The sequence below is a fragment of the Scyliorhinus torazame genome, chromosome 17 (assembly GCF_047496885.1).
Source record: "Scyliorhinus torazame isolate Kashiwa2021f chromosome 17, sScyTor2.1, whole genome shotgun sequence".
In the NCBI taxonomy this organism is placed as follows: domain Eukaryota; kingdom Metazoa; phylum Chordata; class Chondrichthyes; order Carcharhiniformes; family Scyliorhinidae; genus Scyliorhinus; species Scyliorhinus torazame.
The window spans coordinates 174,191,113-174,210,244 of NC_092723.1; the positions used below are offsets into that span (position 1 = coordinate 174,191,113).

Consider the following 19,132-nt stretch of genomic DNA (forward strand, 5'->3'; position numbering starts at 1 on the left):
TTACCAGGGGTTCATAGCTTTTTTAAAAAAATGTTTTTATTGGCATTTTCAATTTTGGGGGCTTATAGCTTGAGGGGCACCACTCCACATCAAGCATGGGTGACCAGGAGTCTCTCCCGCTCTTACCGTCAGCCACTGGCATGTTGGAAGGATTTGCGGTTTGACACACCCAATCTGTCTGACCGCGTTATGAATGCACCTTCCCTGGCCAGCAAGTCCTGGGTTGGGACTCAAACCCACAGCTTCTGGCTCAGAGGAGGGGATGCCACCCACTCTGCCACAAGACCTGCTCACAGAGTTAGGGATAATATATTAACTTGGCTGTTCTCTTTTGGCTTCTATATAAATTGCTCAATGAAATGTGTTGGTGTTTATACAAAGTGTAATGTCTGGAGCAGTGAGAGGGCCGCATGAGTGACCCTCCTTCATCTCAGTGGGCCACAAGATTGAAATTAGGCTTGTTCACTAACCATGTCCCCATGAAGACAATTAAATACATTTAATACACTCCGAATATTTCATAACAAGTGATAGAAAATGCTTAAACGAGTTATGGAAAATGCTTAATCATTTTTTTATTTTTTTTTATTTAAAGTACCCAATTAATTTTTTTTCCAATTAAGGGCCAATTTATCGTGGCCAATCCACCTACCCTGCACATTTTTTGGGTTGCGGGGGTGGGACGCACACAGACGTGGGGAGAATGTGGCTTAATCATTTATATTGTAAGAGAAATATGAACTCCAAAATGGTAAACGCAAAAGAAATATTTACACTTTGAACAGGGAAGGAACGCACGGCTCTCACAGTCAATGTTGTGAGCAATCAGTATGCAGCTGACTTCACTTGTCCTCGCTTCACGTGCAAATCACTTCAGTCATACTAGTGTTATGGGCGAGGTGTTTTCAGAACCCCAAAATGTATCATGGAGTTCAACCAACCTCCCCTTTAATGGATTTGTTGCTTTTCCTAGCGCACAGCTTTTTCCCTAGGTGTGGGATTACAATTATGGATCACGTGGGTTTTTAAAACACAAAACACTGTTTATTCCATGAACTCAACTTAACATCTTAAATAAACATTGGATCTCTTAACACCCCTTACTTCAAAGATAACTCAGAAAATATTGCAACAGTAAATAACTCCTTAAAATGTTCTTTCAAACTTCCAAGAGACTTAACACCTTTAAACAAAATCACATCAGGTTAAAGGTTTTACTATTATGAGTTTAACTCACCCCAAATGATCCAGAGATAGTCTTTCATGGGAGAGATCCAGCTCATTGCAAAACACAGACACACACCCAGCTCTTTTCCAACTGGCTTTCTCCCTACAAGCAACTCACAGCAAACCAGAACTTCTCAAACTGCTGTCTCCAACTGGCTTTCTCCTTTTAATCAGCTCACAGCGAAACAGCTATGCACTTTTAAACTGCTCTCAGCTAAACCAGCCAGGCACTTTTAAACTGCTCTCAGCAAAACCAGCCAGGCACTTTTCAAAACTGCAAAATGGCTGAACTGAGCTGAGCTCCACCCACTCTATGACATCACTGATTTCTTAAAGGTACATTGCTTAAACATCATGTCTTAAAGGTACCCTCACGTGACACCAGCAGGAAACAAATTACACAGACGCAAGTCAGCAGAATGTGGCAACCCTGTGTGTGGCAACGGTAAACAAAATGTTTTGTGGACCCCACTCATAGCACAGATGGACCACAGGTTGGACATCGCTGATCTGGAGTAATTTCAAAAGTGATGCCTTCAATGTGGTGGAAAGTCTCAAAACTTTTATAAAAATTAGCAGATCTTCCATGTGGTTATTCATAACAAATCAGATGATATTGATTTAAAATTGCAAGACTACTATAGTATAGGGAAGCACGGTAGCACAGTGGTTAGCACTGTTGCTTCACAGCTCCAGGGTCCCAGGTTTGATTCCCGGCTTGGGTCACTGTCTGTGCGGAGTCAGCATGTTCTCCCCGTGTCTGCGTGGGTTTCCTCCGGGCACTCCTGTTTCCTCCCACAAGTTCCAAAAGACATGCTTGTTAGGTAATTTGGACATTCTGAATTCTCCCTCAGTGTACCCAAACAGGCGGCGGAATGTGGCGACTAGGGGCTTTTCACAGTAACTTCATTGCAATGTTAATGTAAGCCCACTTGTGACCACACAGATTATTATTATTAGTATTATTATATGAAATGTTTTATTCTGTTACTAAGGCGGGCCTGCGTTGAACAAGGCCTCTCCCTTTTAAGATCAGAATATCTAATTGCTATGACTAAAAGTGTTGGTATGGTTCAGCTGATGACATTCTTGTCAGGCAGTCGCAGATTCAAGTCTGACATCAAACTGATGCTCTGTCCATCTGCTGAGGTGAATGTTGCTTACTTGAAAAAGAGTAGTTGAGTTTTCCAAGCATTTTGGGTAACATGCAGTCCTCAAGCCAACACCACAGACACCCATTATTTGGTCATTGCTATTTATGGGGGCTCTGTGCATGCAAATTGGGGGCTATGTTAATTGGCGTACATAGAAACAGCAGCAATACTTCAAAAGTAATTCTTTGTTTGTAAAGCAGGTTTGGGCCTTCATGGATATGAAATTTGTTGGATAAATGTAAGTTATTTCCCTGTTAAAACTGCCTGGGTGGAGTTTGCACTTTCTCCCCGTGTCGGCATGGGTTTCCCGGAATCCGGGTGCTCCGGTTTCCAAAGATGTGCAGGTTAGGTGGATTGGCCAGGCTAAATTGCCCCTTAGTGCCCAAAAAAGTTGGGTGGGCCTACTGGGTAACAGGGATAGGGTGGAGGGGTGGGGTTAAGTAGGGTGCTCTTTCCAAGAGCCAGTGCAGACTCGATGGACCGAATGGCCTCCTTCTGCACTGTAAATTCTATGATTCTATGAAAACGTGGTCCGAGGTCAATCAGCATTTCATTGTTGTCAGGGCACTTTGCAAGTTGGAATGTGCTCGTCGGTTTCTGGCTGCATCTGCGGTACACTCAGCATTTTAAGATTGCTTTGCATCTGTGAAACATTGTAACATCTGGAGCACGACACCCATCCAAATGTACGGTTTTACTGTTTTTCAGATTGGTATGTGAGTTTCCGCAGAGGAATCAGAGACCTAATCTGCGATGTCTGTCTCAATAACAGATCCCGTTTACCAGCTGCCCAATTGAAGTCGACACCCACAATCATTCCCTGTTCCCAGTGAAAATCCCATTTCATTGACTGGATTCTTACTGTCAGAGGTGTGTGAAACGTTTGTCTGTCTTCCCCCGCTCTGAATTGGATGTGAGATGTACGGGACTGGAGTGATTTCTGGCTGATTACCTTTTCGCTGTTTTGTTACATGAACTCTATTTTTCCCACATGATAGTTTTTTAATCTAGATTGTGCGTTTTGAGCCACCAAAGTTATTGCAAAACATAGCTGAGGCTTTAGGATTTTATAATAATAATGCTATTCTTTATTATTGTCACAAATAGGCTTACAGTAACACTGCAATGAAGTTACTGTGAAAAGCCCCTAGTTGCCACATTCCGGCGCCTGTTCGGGTACACATAGGAAGAATTCAGAATGTCCAATTCATCTAACAGCCCGTCTTTCGGGACTTGGGAGAGGAAACTGGAGCACCTGGAGGAAACCCACGCAGACATGGGGAGAACGTATAGATTCCGCACAGACAGTGATCCAGGCCGGGAATCCAACATAGGACCTTTCACTGTGGTTTGGAACTATTTTGAAATATTGGTGTAAAATCAAGCAGTGTTTATTTGGGGCTATTATTAATTAGTAATAACCTGAACAATCTAGCAAGAGCCTGAACAAGATACCCATCCAAGTAGTTTCGCCAGTTTGACTTTTCCAATTTACATGCCACTGGAAAAGAAAATAACTTTGTCCATAGCATGTCACACACTAGGTATATAGTTGTTGTTTATTGCATTATTTAAAATGGTGTTGCATGCTCTGAAATCCTCTGCCATGAATCAGTACACTGTGTGATTCTACTTTGCACCTTACTTGGAATTAATCTGCAGGAGATTTTAAATATATATATATATACTTTTAAAATTTATTTTTGCGGTACGTGGGCTTTGTTGGCGAAGCCGGCATTAGTTGCCCAGCCCTAATTGCCCTTGAGAAGGTGGCGGTGAGCCGCCTTCACAAACCGTTGCAGTCCGTGTGGTGTAGATACACCCACTGTGCTGGCAGGGAGGGATTTCCAAGATTTTGACCCAGTGATAGTGAAGGAACGACAATATATCGCCAAAACAGGATGGTGAGTGACTTGGTGGGGAACATCCAAGTGGTGGATGTTCCCATGTGTCTGCTGGCCTTGTCCTTCTAGATGGTAGCAGCCATGGGTTTGGAAAGTACTATCTAAGGAGTTTTCGTGAGTTCACGTAGTGCATCTTGTAGATGTTACACATGGCTGCTACTGTGCGCCAATGGTGAAGGGAGTGAATGTGGACGTGGCGCTTTGTTCTGGATGGTGTCAAGCTGCTTGAGTGTTGTTGGAGCTGCACTCATCCAGGCAAGTGGAGAGTATTCCATCACACTCCTGACTTGTGCCTTTTACATGGTGGACAGGCTTGGGGAGTCGGGCTGTGAGTTATTCACTGCAGACTTTCTAGCCTCTGACCTGCCCTTGGAGCCACAGGATTTATATAGCTGGTCCAGTTCAGTTTCTGGTCAACAATAACCCTCCGGAATGTTGATAGTGGAGAATATAGCGATGGTAATGCCACTGAATGTCAAGGGGTGATGGTTTGATTCTCTCTTATTGGTGATGGTCATTGCCTGGTATTTGTTTGGCACGAATGTTACTTGCCACTTGTCAGCCCAAGCCTGGATATTATCCAGGTCTTGCTGCATTTATACATGGACTGCTTCAGTATCTGAGGAGTCACGAATTGTACTGAACATTGCGCCGTCATCAGCAAACATGCTAACATCTGATCTAATGATGGCAGGAACATCATTGATGAAGCAACTGAAGATGATTGGGTCTAGGACACTACCTGGAGGAACTCCTGCATTGATGTTTCGGGACTCAAATGATTGACCTCCAATCACCACAACCATCTTCCTGTGTGTCAGGTATGACTTCAACCAGTGGAGAGTTTTCCCCCGGTTCCCATTGACTCCAGTTTTGCTAAGGCTCCGTGATGCCATACTTGGTCAAATGTTGCCTTGATGCCAAGGGCAGTCACTCTCACCTCACCTCTGGAGTTCAGCTCTTTTGTCCATGTTTCAACCAGGGCTGTAATGAGGTCAGCGGCAGAGTGACCCTGGCAGAACCCAAACCGAGCATCAGTGAGCAGGTTATTGCTAAGTAATTTTTAAAAGTTAAATATCTGTCAGCAGGCTAGAGGCAGTAATTTAGTATTGGGTTCAACTTTGCTGATTTGGTTATGACTTCATATGATCTCTTCATTTGTGCCTGCATTCTCACTGTAATACTCAGCAAATATCATACATGGTAGAATTAATATTAGGATGTATTTATTTTGCAATATTAACTTTGCTGCAGAGTATAATTTGTGTACCAGGGCTCAACTAGCTCTGATTAGAAGCAATGTAACATCTCAGGAGGAGGCTGCCATCACAAAGCTTGGGTCTGACATGGCATTGATTATAGCAGCAGCGGAATTGCTATCCAGTTTTTCAAAATCCATAGACAATTTCAAACAGAATTATGCAATGCGGAGTTAATTAAAATGTTTACAGAAGTGCAAAAAACTGTCTAAACACTCACATTGTAATTGTTGGGGGAGGAGCTTTTCAGAATTGCGGTTCCATCCGGAACGGTAAACAGGATAAATAGATACATAGAAGATAGGAGCAGGAAGAGGCCATTTGGCCCTTCGAGCCTGCTCTGCCATTCATCACGATCATGGCTGATCATCCAACTCAATAGCCTAATCCTGCTTTCTCCCCATAGCCTTTGATTCCATTCTCCCCAAGTGTGATATCCAGCCGCCTCTTGAATCTATTCAAAGTTTTAGCATCAACTACTTCCTGTGGTAATGAATACCACAGTCTCACCCCTTGAAGCACTATCAATTACGACGAGACGAGAGTAGAATGTAATCGAGGCTTTATTGCACAGAGATGTGTGGCCTCCTACAGCAGCTTACGAAATGGCTGCTATTCGGAGAGCACACACATTTATACTCCGCCTACTAGGCGGAGCCAGCAGGCAGGGATCTACCCCCGTACCTGTAGTACAGGAGCCTCACCAGAATACCCATATATACAATATAATACAACAGTGGTGACTACCGCACCCCTCTTTGTGTGAAGAAATGTCTCCTTATCTCTGTTCGAAAGGGTTTACCCTGGATGTAGGATAGCTGGTCTGGCAGCATCTGTGGGGAGAGAATCAGAGTTAACATTCAGGTCAATGGAAGTTAAGTCTGTTTCCATGATTCCAGAAGTGTTGAGTGTTTCTAACATTTTCTATTTCTTTTTCTCAGATTTCCAACATTGGCAGTGCTTAATTCTTTCACAGACAGGCTGGAACTGAGACTGCAGCTGGCTTATAAACATTCCATTAGTTTACTGATTGAACACTGAAGCTTTTCTTCCCCACACTTGTCAACTGATTGTGCTTGACATGAACATTGGCATTTTTGGCAAGCCTGCCTGCCTACATAATTCAGACTGGGCTCCTCTCCAGTCCAGAAGTTCTTGCTCTGTGAGAATCCCTTCCCACAATAAGCAGAGGCTGGAAAACATTCCCCACTGGCGGCAAGAGTAACTTTGAGGACAAAAACTGTAGTACCCTCAATAACGACACGAGAGTGTAGAATGGTAAATGAAGGCTTTAATAAGCAGAGAACTAGTCAGTGACCGAGTCGTGTGCTTACTGAGTGCCACCTACAGGGCGTCACCTTATATACGGCTCCCTGGTGGGCGGAGCCGGAGGCGGAGTCCCCCAGGGTTCCAAACCCGGTCTTAAAGGGGCATCACCTACATGGTGTTAAGGGTACAGTAACCATTCATCACAAAAACAAAGGAGTTGTGAAGGGGCGGGGAAAGGTTCAAAGGAACGTGTGGGCAGCAAAGACACTGGAGGTTAAAGGGAAAGTGGGAAGCAGAGTAAGAGGAAATAGGTGGGCAAAGTGAATGGGGTGGTCAGGGTGGGGAGAAGGGCACTGAAGGGCAAATGGAAATGCCAACTGGAGGCTAAAGTGGGAACACAGTCAGAAGCCAAAGTATCTGGTTTGGGTGGAAAAAGTGAGGAGTTCATGTGTTTCAGGTTGGGCATGGCGGGAAAGAAACTCAGAACAACACATTGAAATAGAATCATAGAATTTACAGTGCAGAAGGAGGCCATTCAGCCCATCGAGTCTGCACCGGCCCTTGGAAAGAGCACCCTACTTAAGCCCACACCTCCACCCTGTCCCCGTAACTCAATAACCCCGCCTAATCTTTTGGACACTAATGGGCAATTTAGCATGACCAATCCACCTAACCTGCACATCTTTGGACTGTGGGAGGAAACTAGAGCACCCGGAGGAAACCCCGCAGACACAGGGAGAAAGTGCAAACTCCACACCGACAGTCACCCGAGGCCGGAATTGAACCCGGGATCTTGGAGCTGTGAGGCAGCAATGCTAACCACCGTGCCACCGTGAGGAAAGTCAGCGTCTACATTAATAGAGGTGGCCATTATTAACTGAGGAGATGCAGTGAAATCGGGAGGGTCAGCATTAACTAATAGGGTGCAATGAATGAGAGAGACAGGATAAGTTGAAGGTGTGGAGGTAAAGGAGATTGCCAGTATCAATTGGAAAAGAGGATTATGCAGAGACACTGTCACTCTCGGGGTGGAAGAACACAAGGTTAGATTGAAGGAGATGGGGAAATGTAATAGACAGAATTGGGGTAGGGTAAGAATCCCTGTGTAACCAATAACATTTCAGGGTGAGAGAGGCTCTCCATGAAAGATTTGGATCTTGAATCCCTATGAACATGATCCAGCGAGGTTATAGTGCCTTACTGGGCTTCAGGAATTGGCGAGATTGTTGTGATATATTTTGGGAAAATGACCAATGTTCAAAATCAAAATATCACTTACTTGATTAGTAAAAAGAAATACATCTTTCAACTGAAGTCTACAAATGCTTAAAATTAACTATCATGGGCAGCACCGTGGCGTAGTGGTTAGCACTGCTGCTTCATAGAGCCGAGGTCCCAGGTTCGATCCCGGCTCTGGGTCACTGTCCATGTGGAGTTTGCACATTCTCCCTGTGTTTGCGTGGACTTCGCAAAGATGTGCAGGTTAGGTGGATTGGCTACGCTAAATTGCCCCTTAATTGGAAAAAAAATTTAACCATCATGTAAAATCCATTATGCTGCTGAAAGAAAAAAACAGTGACCATTGCCTGGTCATTTGCATATTTATGTGTCAGCACTTGTATTTCCCCCTTCCAGTTTTTCTGCATTAATGTTTTTATTTGCCTCCAATAAAGTTAAGGTACTTCATCATCATGCCTGTAACTTACAAAGCCAATGCACCTGCTGGCTTTCAAAAAAGAGACTTATAATTGCACTATCTTTATGTCCTCACCTTTTTGGGGATCAATTTTACTTTTCACTTTTTGATAGTTTCAGTTTTTATTAGTTTACAAAAAGGACATGTTTTAAAAATTCAGTTACGGGATGTGGGCCTCACTGGCTAGACCAGCATTTATTGTCCATCCTATGTCGCCCTTGAGAAGGTGGTGATGAGCTGCTTTCTTGAACTGCTGCAGACCTTGTAGTGTAGGTACATCTGCTGCTAGGGAAGGCATTTCAATACATTGACCCAGCGACAGTGAAGGAACGGCCAATGTATTTCCAAGTATTTCCCAGGTAAATGACTTGGGAGGGGGAACTTCCAGGAGTTGGTGTTCCCATAATGTATGGGTTCATCTCCTAACAGCCTGAACTTTGGAGCTTTCTGGGGTGTTTTAGAAATGCAAGTTGCTCATTTTGTTCAGATAGAAAAGAAACAGTGTGCTTATTGCTGTTCATCCGGTTTATCCAGTCATTGGGCTGGTTTAGCCCACTTGGCTAGACAGCTGGTTTGTGATGCAGAACAAGGCCAGCAGGATGGTTTCAATTCCTGTACCAGCTGAGATTATTCATGAAGGATGTGCCTTCTCAACCTTGCCCCTAGCCTGAGGTGTGGTGCTCCTCAGGTTAAATCACCACCAGTCAGCTCTCTCCCTCAAAGGGGAAAGCAGCCTATGGTCATCTGGGACTATGGTGACTTTACCTTTACTTCTCATCCTAGTTTTCAAGTGCCCCAACCTATCTCAGTGGTCTTCTCCGCCCCAATTTTGTTCTCCTCTGCATTCCCAATTTTTATCGTTTGTCCGTACCCTCAGCTGCCTGGGTGTGGTGAAGGATTGACAGCTGTTAGTGAATCTAGTCATAGAGGTCTCAGCACATGACTTGCCCCCGACATAGTTGGCCAACACATCCATCATTGTGACGGCCTTCCTACAAGCAATTGGAAAGCAAAAATACTCATTACCCAATTGGATGATGCTTGACTTAAGTCAAACAGCCTCCCCTCCCACCCCTCGCCGCCCCCCCTCCCCATTTTTAATACTGCAGGTACTGGTTAAGAGAAATGTTAAAAGAAAAATGACAAAAGAAAACATTTGTATTAATGTCCTGATGATTTCTCTCTGGGGTTGCACAACACAGACTGGTGTCCTGGAGGTTGAGCTCCAATTCATGGAGACACTGGGCCGATCCTGGAAAGGGGGAGGGGGGAGGGGGGGGGAGGGGTTGGCAGGCCAAGCCTGCCCTACACTCTGGAATGACCCTGCCCTACACTCTGGAATGACCCTGCCACCCACCTTTCCTCCTTTGACACAACTCCTTACACTTCCCTCTTCAAGTTGGCTTCAGGGTGTAAAATATTGGCAAAAACGCCTGTAAAGTGGCTGCATCATGTTAAAAGGTGCTCTATCAGTACAGGTTGTTGTTGTTGTGCATTAGCATTCCTTGCTTGGTGGGCAAATTGTGGGATTTTGGTTGTGTGCCTGTAGTTGGAGGGTTCAGGAAGCGAGTTTCCGCCTGCCTGGCCCTTTAATGGGAAAACCTCAGACTCCCCCCAGGCTCCCAGTCCCTATCCGTCATGCAGCAGTTGGGGAGGGTGACGTTTTAACCTCTAATCCGCCCAGAAGGTAAACTTTTGTTTCCATTGCCCGCGTGTATAACCTCCCCCCCCCCCGCCCCAGTTTGTGCTCCTGACTTCTTGAACTCTCCTGTTGAGGGAGAACCTCCCCAGTGGCTGCAGGTAAGGCTTTGTTTTCGCTCTGATGCAAATTGGGGAATCTTGGCGGTGGTTACTGGGCAGAGAGAGGCGGAAAGACCCGGAGGGGACGACAGGGAGGTGGAACCTGACAGGGCTGTTGTTGTTGTCAAACTTCAGGGTGATTGGCACAAAAAAAAAGTTATTTTTCGTCAGTCTCGCATTTGCACGAACACCTTGGCAGAGTTGAGAGTATTCGGATTGGATATCTTTGCGTTTCAATCTCTCACAAAAAACAGCCCATTTGAGGAGATCAGGAGGTGCCCACAGAGTTACCGGGGGGAGCGGCGATTCAGCGGGAGCGGGGGGCCGGCGGGAGCGAGGTGGGGGAGCGGGGTATTTGCGCCATTCGGCGGGAGCGGGGGGGGGGGGGGGGGCGGCGGGAGCGGGGGACATTTACGCCGGTGCAGTTGCACCTTCTGGTGATCGGCCGTCAGAGCAATTTCTGGCGCAGAAGATCGCAGTCCGCCACATTGGGATAGATACACTGGGATGTATATTGGGATAGACTGGGGTGTATATTGGGATGTACACTGGGATGTACATTGGGATAGACTGGGATGTACATTGAGATGTATATTGGGATACACTGATGTACATTAGGATATACATTGGGATGTATTGGGATACACTGGGATGTACATTGGGATACACTGGGATGTACATTGGGATACACTGGGATGTACATTAGGATATACACTGGGATGTACATTGGGATACACTGGGATATACACGGATGTACATTGGGATACACTGGGATGTGCACTGGGTTGTACATTGGGATACACTGGGATGTGCACTGGGTTGTACATTGGGATACACTGGGATATACACGGATGTACATGGGGATACACTGGGATGTACATGGGGATACACTGGGATGTACACTGGGATATACACTGGGATGTACATGGGGATACACTGGGATGTACATTGGGATGCACTGGGTTGTACATTGGGATACACTGGGATATACACGGATGTACATGGGGATACACTGGGATGTACATGGGGATACACACTGGGATGTACATGGGAATACACTGGGATGTACATTGGGATACACTGGGATGTACATGGGGATACACTGGGATGTACATTGGGATACACTGGGATGTACATGGGGATACACTGGGGTGTACATTGGGGTACACTGGAATGTACATTGGGGTACACTGGGATGTACTTTGGGATATACACTGGGATGTACATGGGGATACACTGGGATGTACATTGGGATGCACTGGGTTGTACATTGGGATACACTGGGAAATACACGGATGTACATGGGGATACACTGGGATGTACATGGGGATACACACTGGGATATACATGGGAATACACTGGGATGTACATTGGGATACACTGGGATGTACATGGGGATACACTGGGATGTACATGGGGATACACTGGGATGTACATTGGGGTACACTGGGATGAACATGGGGGTACACTGGGATGTACATTGGGATACACTGGGATGAACATGGGGATACACTGGGATGAACATGGGGGTGCATTGTCCTCCTCTCGGTGTCTCTGATTAAACCCAGCGCGCTCGCTCAGGGCCGGGGAGACACCGCGATTCGCTTTGCGGTGGAAATTGCGGTAAGTGTCGGTGGAAATGGATCTTTTATTTTGTGTCTTTCCCTCGCGTCAGGGGTGCAGATTTGAGAAACTTTGCCGAATCCCGCCCTCCTCCCTCTCGCTAAATTCTGTCGCATCTCCTCCTCTTGCGATGCGACAAAACTTGTGACGCCGCAAAATCTCGTATTTCAGACGCACCAAAAATGCGACGTCCCACCGACCGGAGCGCAAATTGCAACTTAGTCGCCATCTTAAAGCCCCCCCCCCCCCCCGGGGTTTTCCGGAGCTGCTGCTTCCCCAATGTGTTCGTTTGATCTATAACAGCCCCCCCTCCCCGGGCAGGAGGGGCCGCTCAGCTGGGACAAATGGCGCAAGAGGAAGCTTTCCGCCGCCGCAAACTCAACTTCAACGAGGAGGAGACGGAAATTCTGATCCGGGAGGTGACGCTGCACCAGGACCAGCTGTTCGGCCGGGGGGACACCAAACTGCCCCCTGGGGCCAAAAACAAGACCTGGCACTCCATTCTGGCCAAGGTCAACGCGGTGTCCAAGTGCACCAGGGACATAGGCGACATTAAGAAAAGGTGGTATGATATGTGCCACCGGACCAAGGACAAGGTCATCAAGTTGGCGCAGGAGGCGATGCAGAGCGAGAGGATCGCCCAGCGGGAGGCCAGCCTGGACGTTGTTGACCGCGATCCAGCCGGGCCCAGCACCAGCAACGACAGCAGCGAACCCAGTACCAGCGGCGCCAGCCGGGATGGCAGCACGGGCAGGACCAGCGGACAACCTGCTTTCTCCGGCCAGCGGAGGACGCCGGTGCTACCCCAACAGGTGGCTTGGCACACCCGCCAGGTGGCGGTGCAGCCATTGGCAGACCTCCAAACCCCGGCGCAGTGGCCGCCGATGCTGCTGTTCACATTGGGCCCAAATGCGACACGGGACAACATCATTCAGGAGAAACCCCGAGACCAACAATCCAACAACAGTCTTGATGGTGAGTGGCCTCTCTACCTCCAGTTCATAGGCAGCACTGTCGAACGACCCACGCCACCATTAAGATAACCAGTTGATAACCCTATACCTGTTTTTGGTCTAATCCTTTACAGTCCAGAACACAACAAAAAGTCAGCACAGTTTGGCTATTGTACAGATCAGAGGTAGTCAAAAGGACAGGTCGCAACAGGTCCAAATCTTGCAACTTTGTTTTTTTTTTGGTGGCCACAGAGTTTTCCTAATTTCACTCTGCTCTGTGTCTTCCCAAGATTTTTTTTTCCCTCTCTAAAAGTCTCTACACCAGCTATTATTTTTTCAGCACCGAAGATGTCCGTGCAACTCATTATACTGGCCTGGGCCACTGCTTCTCCACAACAAGCTACTGAAGGATATGCTCGTAGTCCCAGCTTTGCAGAAGCAGTTCAAGTTGAAACTTCTCTCTGGGAAATTACGCGGACATCGTGCTCCACTTCAGAGCCCGTAACTCACTGCACTACCAATGTCAGTGTTGCTTTTCAAAACTAACCTCTACATTCTTGACCTTTCCCAGCTTATTTCTCTTTCTCCACATTAAGTTTAAAACCAAGCCCAATCTCGTTCTGCTGGATTTTCTTTGCACGTAACCATTTTGTTTAGTATCTGAGAAGTTTAACAAATAACGTTCTGGAAAGAAAGGGGGAAGGGGAAACAGGGAAAAAACTAAAAACAGGGGTGGGGGGGGGGGGAACTAACATAACACAGCAACATACCTGATATTATGGTATATGTAATAGAGAGCTAGTTTGTGTTCCGTCTCCATTTCCTAATTTTTGCAACACAAATAAAGTAAGGAATTGAGCCAGATTTTCCTGTTAAAACAACAATGAGGCTAATGTCACTCGCTGTTACGCACAAATGGTACAGCAGCTTCAGGTTAAGGAGGTGCACAGTTGCTTTTTCTATTCAGTCAGGTTCATCACATCTTTCTTCCTTTGCTGCAACATTATCAGCTCACACTTTCATCAATTGTTCTCAAAGTTAAACACACACAAGCAAGTGTTAGCTAATGGTAGATGCCATTAGATGACCTGCTGCAACAGAATCTGGATCAATAAGGATAACTCTTTTTTTGCTAAGTGCTTGAATCCTAGGCTTGTGTTTTGGAGCAATCATACGGACTTCAAGAAAAATCTTAACTGGCTACCTCTGAGTAGGGACATTGTGCATGTTAGGGGGACAGTGTCTTTTCATGTTCACGTTATATGTCCAACAGAAACCATTGTCGAAGTGAAACAGGAAGACATTGGTCCAAACTTTGATGTGGGGGATTATTCTTCACCAGACATTATATCACCACAGACTCTTCCAGGAGAAAGTCCGTTCCGGCCTCAAGGGAAACGGGTACGTAAGCAAGTTTCCGAGGAAGAACTGTTGGGTGTCCAGGAACAACACAACGTGTTGCTCGGAGACGGCAATGAGGAGCTACATGGCATCAGACAGGAATTAAGAGAGCTTCGGGGTGATCTTCAAGAGTTGGCTGCAGGCATCAGGAAACCCCTGGAGAGGCTAGCAGATTGCATGCAGGCTCTCCTCCCATTGTTACAGCATCCGCCAGGGTCTCGAATGGTGGAGATGACTGACTCGTTCACGCAGCTCAATGAAGAAGAAACCACGGGGTTTGGCGAGTCACCGTCCCACAGTCGACGGAGCGGGCGCAAAATATGTAAACGGCCAAAGCTGGAAGTGTAATTGGTTCGTCTTAGACCAGTGGAATCCTGCTTCATTCATTTCCACCTTTGGTTTGGGTCAAGAATTACATGTCTCTACTTGACTGCACAACCCTGTCTAGCGATTCCTGAAAGTAAGTGTTTAACACTTGGTGCTGTTATCACAGGGATTGGGGGACCACAATGGTGGGAATGTAATGTTTTCATACGCTCTGCACTTGGAACTGTGAAAAAGAAACAACATTACAGCTGTATTTTAGTTCTTGTGTTACCCGGACTGATTCTGCACGGGGTATTTTGGGCCTGGGTGAATTGCAGGCCTGTCCATTTGTGTTCGTGGTGCTGATAATTTGAGGTAAATTAGTTAAATTTATCACCCAGTAGCATTTTGGCAACACGTAAAGCACGTTTGGATAATGTGTCGGTTTCTATAGCATATTGGCACCAATATGCTAAATATGTTTTGTAACACTACTGATGAATGAAACGTAAATCATATTTGAGCAGTTCTTAACACGGTTTAAAGGGTGAAGTTCATCGAAAATGGTATTGTGTTCACTGTGGGAGCAATAGCTATCGGAATGCCTCTGAAACAGGTGACTTAACATCCCGAAGCTGGTGAGGGGAAATAGAGTCAATAAATATTAAAAATCAAACTACATTCAGCTACGTAGAATCCCTACAGAAGGAGGCTATTCGGCCAATAGAGTCTACACCAACCCTCCAGAAGAGCATCCCACCCAACTGTTGGACACTAAGGGGCAATTATTATGGCCAATCCACCTAACCTGCACATCTTTGGACTGTGGGAGTAAACCGGAGCACCCGGAGGAAACCCACACAGACATGGGGAAAATGTGCAAACTCCACACAGTCACCCAAGGCCGGAATTGAACCCGGGTCCCTGGCACAGTGAGGCCTGCAATACAAGCTAAGAACAAATGGGTCCCAGGATAATGAGCATCACGGTTTTATTTCAGTTTGTTGATGCAGCAATTGTAGAACCTTTACTGCCCATAAACTTCCAAATTGATGTTATTGGCTTGATTTTTAATTCAAACCTTGACATTTTCAATATTATTTTGGATTTAGTTTGGCAACATTTAACTATATAAATTGGAAATTTATAATAATCTTTATTGTCACAAGTATGTTTACATTAACACTGCGATGAAGTTACCGTGAAAAGCCCATAGTCGCCATTTTCCGGTGCCTGTTCAGGTACACAGGGGGAGAATTCAGAACGTCCAAATTACCTAACAGCACGTCTTTCAGGACTTGTGGGAGGAAACCCGCGGAGCACCTGGAGGAAACCTACACAGACATCGGGAGAGCATGCAGACTCCGCACAGACAGTGACCCAAGCCGGGAATTGAACCTGGTACCCTGGTGCTGGGAAGCAACAGTAACCCACTGTGCTCACTGGGGTGGGGTAACTGAAAAAATAAGCACCCTGACCGAAATTTAGAAATGTATTCAGCAATTATCACACACCCATTGAGAAGTATCATTAATCAAATGCTCTGATATTCCTAGCTATGTCTGAGATGTATTTTTCCGACCAGGCCAACAATTACCTTGACTGTCTTTTGGCTCTGAAACGTTTGGTGTAATTTATATTTATTTTACCAAGGAAAGCATTGTAAAAAATATTAGAGTAAAAACAGAAAAGGAGACACGTTTTTAAAAAAAAAGAGCATGTATTAATTTTATACACTAAACCAGGGCTAATTGAACTTGTAGGTTAAGTCCTATCTAGTCTCTGAATAACAAAATCTCTCCTCATTAGTACTGGACCTTTATATATGCCTGAACAATGCAGCAATCATAAATAAGTGTGGTAGCTTTTGTGTCTGTGTTGCAAGAGTGCACCATTTTGTAATGGCATTAATGGGAACCAAGCTAACATGATTGATTTTAGTGAGATTCAAACTCTTGTGTGATAGCCGTGATCACTGCTGTAATCGCCTCCTTATTGTGTATCATGACGATAACATTGACCGTTTCACAAATTACAGTGATTTATACACCAAAATCAAGGTTCCATTGAAACGAAGAAAGCAAAACGCTGGAGGTGCTGGAAATCTGAAAGCAGACACAGAAAATGCTGACGATGCTCAGCAGGCCAGGCAACAACTGGAGGGAGAACCCCTTAACATTTCGAGTCCATTACCTTTCGTCTGATGACATTGTTATTTAAGTTTAGCCGCCTGGCCCTAAGCATTGCACTTCCCTCCCTAAAACCTCTCCCCTTCTCTTTCTTCCTTTGTAAGACCCTACTTCATTGACCAAGCATTGGATCTTCTGCCCTAATATCTCTTGTATTTGACAATGCTCCTGTGCTTTTGGATGTTCTATGATGTGACAGGTGCTGTATGAATGCAAGTTGTTGTTATAAGTACAAGATCAAGCTTTGGAGAATATATACATTGGTATTTGCCAGTGACGTCCTGGTTGATTCACATCTTGTTAAAAGAGGATTCTCCAAGAGTTATGAGACCAAATCTAACATGTATCAAAATAATGTGACCGAAAGGAAATCCCACTGTATTTTACTGTCTGTTATTGTGTTGTGCAATAGGCTTTATCACAATTGAGTAGCTACCCTGTTTTCCACCCATTTAACTGCAAAACCATGACTCTTCACTCTTAACAATGTCGAGACAGATTAATTTAAAACACATACCTGGCTTTTATGTTGGAGAGTTTTTTTGTTTTTCTTCCATATTGAGGAAATGGCCAACTAATAATCTTTATTATTGCCACAAATTAGGCTTAACACTGCAATGGTTATGTGAAAATCCCCAAGTCTCCACACTCCTCCTCCGCCTGTTCGGGTACACAGAGGGAGAATTCAGCATGTCCAATTCACCTAACAGCACGTCTTTCGGGACTTGTGGGAGGAAACTGGAGCACCCGGAGGAAACCCACGCAGACACGGGGAGAACGTGCAGACTCCTCATCAACAGTGACCCACGTGCAAATGGAACCTGAGACCCTGACGCTGTGAAGCAAGAATGCTAACTACTGTGCTACCGTGCTTCCCTTTGGTTATTCCTTGGTCACTGCCAATGCTACCGTGTAGCTGGCCACAAAGAGATGCAGGTTAACCCAAATTCATGACTTTTCCTTCCTCCATTTTTTTTTTTTTGAAGGACCTTTTTCCAGCAGTACCCATTGTAAGCTAAAGATTTGGGATGTGGGCCACGCGGATGCAAGTATTATATCATAGCTTGCCACTCTGCATTTAATACAAAAATCCTATTTGGCCGACATTAGTAAGGAACGACCATTAGGTGAACCTTGACTTAGATTTAACATCAGTTTAATGGAAAGATTTCACATCACAGAGGTGTGTAGAGAATGTGTTAGAGTGGATGGTGTAATTAACACAATATCACAGACCTGAGTCAGGCTGTTTGAAAAATATGCCAAAAAAACCTTGTTATTGCTGCTGCGGGACCATTTTAAAAAATGTTTCTCTTTGAAAACAGAATAGTTTTACATTAGCTGTGTATTCCCTGTCAACGCTAACCCGCTTTAAAGGTTTAGGGTGAGCAATTGGGATTGTTTGTGTCTGTTTTTAGGCACTGCAAATGCCCTTTGGAGCTCTAAAATGTCACTGCAGCACGGGTGTACACTTTTGGGGCAAATTGTGGCAGGTACCATACTGGTGGGGGTGATGGCACACAATGCAGAGCAGGTGTGTCACGAGGTCCGTCAACATGCAATACTCGTTCGATACAATGCCACTTTGGAACATGGCAAGAAGTCTTACAACACCACGTTAAGTCCAACAGGTTTATTTGGAATCACGAGCTTTCGGAGCGTAGCTCCTTCACCAGGTGAGTGAAGAGGCAGGTTACACAAACATAGCACTTTGCATCACGACCTCCCCTTGTAACATCGCACAGCTGCGCAGGTTCTGAGCATCGGGAAGGATCCCTGCCTCCCATCAGCACTATTTAGCTAAATTCACCACAACTTTCCGGATAATTTCTGGTTGATTTTCTTCTGGTTATTGCCGTGATCCTTTTAAGTGCTTGGCTCTTTTGTACAGTTGTTAAAAGTTACAAAAGTCTACAGAGTGTGGTGAGGCTGCTGCCGAAGGAGCTTTTTTTTGCTGACTTCAAGGTTTCCACACAAAGCAGTTGCTTCGAGACACAGGTGTGCGAGTAGGAATTCCCATTGGAATTCGGCACGACTTGGAGAATGAACAAAGGGGGACATTGCAAAGCCGGACAAACCTCTGGTGTTGCATGTCAACGGTGCTCTATCCCGCAATTGAAAGGGATTACGCTCTCTCAATGTGTGACCATAGAAAGTTAATAGTTGGCGTCCAGACAGCATTCATTTAGCCACTGTCTACTGTCCCAGTGCGGTTTGGACCACAATGCCCAGGCAAACCAAAGGCTGGCTACTGAGCCACAAGGGCTGTTCGCTAACAACATAATTGATTCTCAGTGTGCAACCCCCTGTGCACTTGATCCCTTCGAGCAAATTAATGTCAGCTATGAGTC

General features: G+C 45.5%; 1 protein-coding gene and 1 long non-coding RNA gene across 4 annotated transcripts; both read left to right on the forward strand.

Moving 5' to 3' along the window:
• The first annotated feature begins 3,112 nt into the window (after positions 1 to 3,112).
• Positions 3,113 to 6,592, forward strand: LOC140393599 (uncharacterized). The gene is made up of 3 exons (XR_011935687.1): positions 3,113 to 3,251; positions 4,980 to 5,106; positions 6,486 to 6,592. It is a non-coding gene; the product is annotated as an uncharacterized lncRNA (long non-coding RNA).
• Positions 6,593 to 12,010: 5,418 nt separating this feature from the next.
• Positions 12,011 to 17,463, forward strand: LOC140394432 (uncharacterized). Of its 3 annotated transcripts, none has more exons than XR_011935881.1 (3): positions 12,011 to 12,907; positions 14,159 to 14,746; positions 17,386 to 17,463. XR_011935881.1 is itself a non-coding variant. In XM_072481698.1 (2 exons), exons 1-2 carry the CDS (start codon positions 12,277 to 12,279, stop codon positions 14,632 to 14,634), a joined length of 1,107 nt encoding a protein of 368 aa, XP_072337799.1. In that variant the 5' UTR covers positions 12,011 to 12,276; the 3' UTR covers positions 14,635 to 17,308. The 3 variants fall into 3 exon arrangements, 1 of the variants encoding a protein (XP_072337799.1); XR_011935880.1 differs by lacking the exon at positions 17,386 to 17,463 and adding an exon at positions 16,631 to 17,308; XM_072481698.1 differs by lacking the exon at positions 17,386 to 17,463 and having other exon boundaries at positions 14,159 to 17,308.
• Positions 17,464 to 19,132: the final 1,669 nt, after the last annotated feature.